The 2,477-nt window shown below is 74.3% G+C and overlaps 1 protein-coding gene across 1 annotated transcript; it reads left to right on the top strand.

Annotated features, from left to right (window-relative positions):
- Positions 1–350: 350 nt before the first annotated feature.
- TMEM59L (transmembrane protein 59 like) lies at positions 351–1,739 on the top strand (the record flags this gene model as incomplete). Its single annotated transcript, XM_085315329.1, has 5 exons — positions 351–521; positions 634–697; positions 797–896; positions 1,032–1,149; positions 1,221–1,739. Coding segments are annotated over 5 exons (543 nt in total), but the record flags the coding sequence as incomplete, so codon positions are not given.
- Between the last annotated feature and the right edge of the window lie 738 nt (positions 1,740–2,477).

Here is a 2,477-nt window from a genome sequence, read left to right as displayed (position 1 = left end):
GCGGCGCCTCCCGGCCCGGCGGGCCGCCCTCCCCGAGCGCCGCTGCGCCCCGTTCCCAGGGAAGCAGGCAGAGCAGATTTAGCATAATAATTAGATACAGAATCTGACCTATTTATTTCCTGTTTGCCGGTTTGACCGTGCAAGGGGCTGTCGGAAAATGTTCGGAGCCAGTGGCAGGCAGCAGCCAAGCGGATTCCAGCAGGGATGCTTTAAAAATAACAAGCCGCCGAGACGGCCAAGAATCCGGGGCACGGGGCCGCTGCCAGCGGAGGAACGCCCTCGRCATCGCCGCCRCCGCCGCGCTCCTCCCGCCCGGGGCTGCGCCGGTGGCTCCGGCCGCGCGCCGGTGACCCGGCGTTCCCGCTGCCCTGCAGAGCCCGGAGCTGGAGCCGCCGCCGTTCTCGGCGTTCGACCTGGTTTCCGCCTTCTGCACCGGCATCGTCAGCTCTGCCCAGAGCTTCATCTCCTCCACCTGGACCTTCTACCTGCAGGCGGACGACGGCAGGGTGCTGGTGTTCCAGGTAGGGCCGGGGCGCAGGCGCCGCGCCGGGAGCGTCCCTGCCCGCCGGGGTCGCGGCGCCCTCGCTGACTGCCCTTCCTCCTCCTCCCTCCTTCGCCGCGCCGCCTCGCCAGTCCGCGCCGGAGCTGGAGGACCCCGCGCCGGAGCGGACGTGGCCGGGCTCCGGCCCCCGCGCAGGTGCGCTGGAGCCGGGGGTCCTGCTGCAAGAAGCCGGGGGCAGAGGGGGCCGGGCTGGGGCTCAGCGCCGGGGCTCAGCGCCGCCTCTCCGCCTGCCAGGCCCCCGTCCGCCGGGGCGGGAGCCCCCCGCCGAGGAGCGAAGGGGCGCCGCGCCGGAGCCGCCGCCGCCGGAGCACGACTTCCTCGGCTGCATGTCCAGGTGGGTGCAGCGGGGCGGCGCGGTGGTCCGGGGGGGGGGATTAGCCCCGGTGGACGGGCTGGTCCTGCCGGGCACGCGGGGCTCGGCGCGGCCCCCGCCGCCGACGCRGGCTCCGTTTTTCCCGGGGCGGCGCAGGCGCTCGGGCCTTCCTCGCTGGATCCTGGCCGCCTGCCTCTTCCTCTCCGTCGTGGTGATGCTGTGGCTGAGCTGCGCCAGCTTGGTGACGGCCCCCGAGCAGCACGTCAAGACGCAGGTACGGCGCGGCGCGGCGCGGGGTCCCGCCGGCGCCCCCGAAACGCCGGGTCTCCCCAAAATCTCTTGCAGCCGCTGAGCATCAACGGGGACCAGGAGGAGCCGGAGGAGCCGGCCGGGCCGCTGCCCGTCAAGGTCGACCTGGACACGGCGCTGGTGTAGCGGTGCCGGCGCCGGTGCCGCCGCGGGCAGGAGGGGCCGGCTGCGGCGGGGGCTCCCCGTCGCGCAAGCCCGACGCCGAGGGTTCGCGAGGCGGGGAGCAGCGAGGCGGGCACGATGCAGCCCCGGGACGCAGCCGCGCTGCGGCGGGGCAGGGGGGGGGACGCGGGGAGCCCCCCGCGCCGGGCCCTCTGCCCGCGGCCGGGACCGCCACAACCGGCGGCAGCTTTGGGCCCGGGTCCCCCGGGCACGTGATGCCACCCGGGGTGGGGACGGGTCTGTCCGTCAGCCCCTTCCCGGCGTTGATTTGGGGCAGCTCCGCTCGGTACACGGGTCGCACGGGAGGAGGAGGAGGAGGAGGAGGAATAAAGGTTTGTACCGGTCCTGGCGGCGTCCGCGGCTTCCCTGGGCGGCAGTGGGGCGCGGGTTCGGGCGCCGGCCGCATCCCGGCTCGCCAGCCCGTCTTTGCGAGCCGAAGCGAGGAGGAAGCCGACGAAACGGAGCCGGATCCCCGTTCTGGGTCGTTCTGCAACGACGCGGAGCGATGCCCCTCGGCGGCACCCGCCGCTTGGGGCTGGGGGAGCTGCGCCGGCGCCGAAGGCAAGCTGGGGCCACGAGGAGGAGGAGGAGGAGGAGGAGGAGGAGGAGGAGGAGGGGGAAGAGGCTGAGCTGCCCTGGGCGAGCACTGCGGGCGTGCAACCCTGTGCCTGCCCACGTGTGTGCGTGCGGCCCCGCGCGCGAAGCCACGTCCTCGGGCGCGGGGGCCTTTTCCGCTTAACCTCGGCGCCAGCCGCAGCTGAAGAGGGAGCTGCAAAAGGGGGCGGCGGGAGCACGGCCGGGGCGTCCCGGGGCCTGCAGGCAGCGGAGCGCTCCGGGGCGCCGGCGCTCCCGGCGTGGGACCCCCCCCTCCTTTACACCGGGGTCGGGAAACGGCGCCAGGAGCAGGTGAGCGGGGAGCCGGCCCCGACGCATGAAAACGCCTGGTTCCCGGCCCCGCAGCAGGCAGCCGGCGCGCTTCCCGCCCGGCGCCTCTTCCCTCCCTCTCCTGCTTTATTTCTTTTCTTTGCAGGGGTGGCAAAAAGCCGGCGGCTCCGGAGCGGTCCCTGCACCCGCTCGCCCCGTTCCCGTGCCCCGACGCTGCGCTGGAGCTGGCAAACGCTCCCGGCCGGC

Source organism: Rhea americana, unplaced genomic scaffold (genome assembly GCF_003343005.1).
Source record: "Rhea americana isolate MKP2758 unplaced genomic scaffold, rheAme1 scaffold_428, whole genome shotgun sequence".
Classification (NCBI taxonomy): Eukaryota; Metazoa; Chordata; class Aves; order Rheiformes; family Rheidae; genus Rhea; species Rhea americana.
The sequence above is the reverse complement of the archived record's forward strand: the minus strand, read 5'-3'. Positions and strand labels throughout refer to the sequence as shown.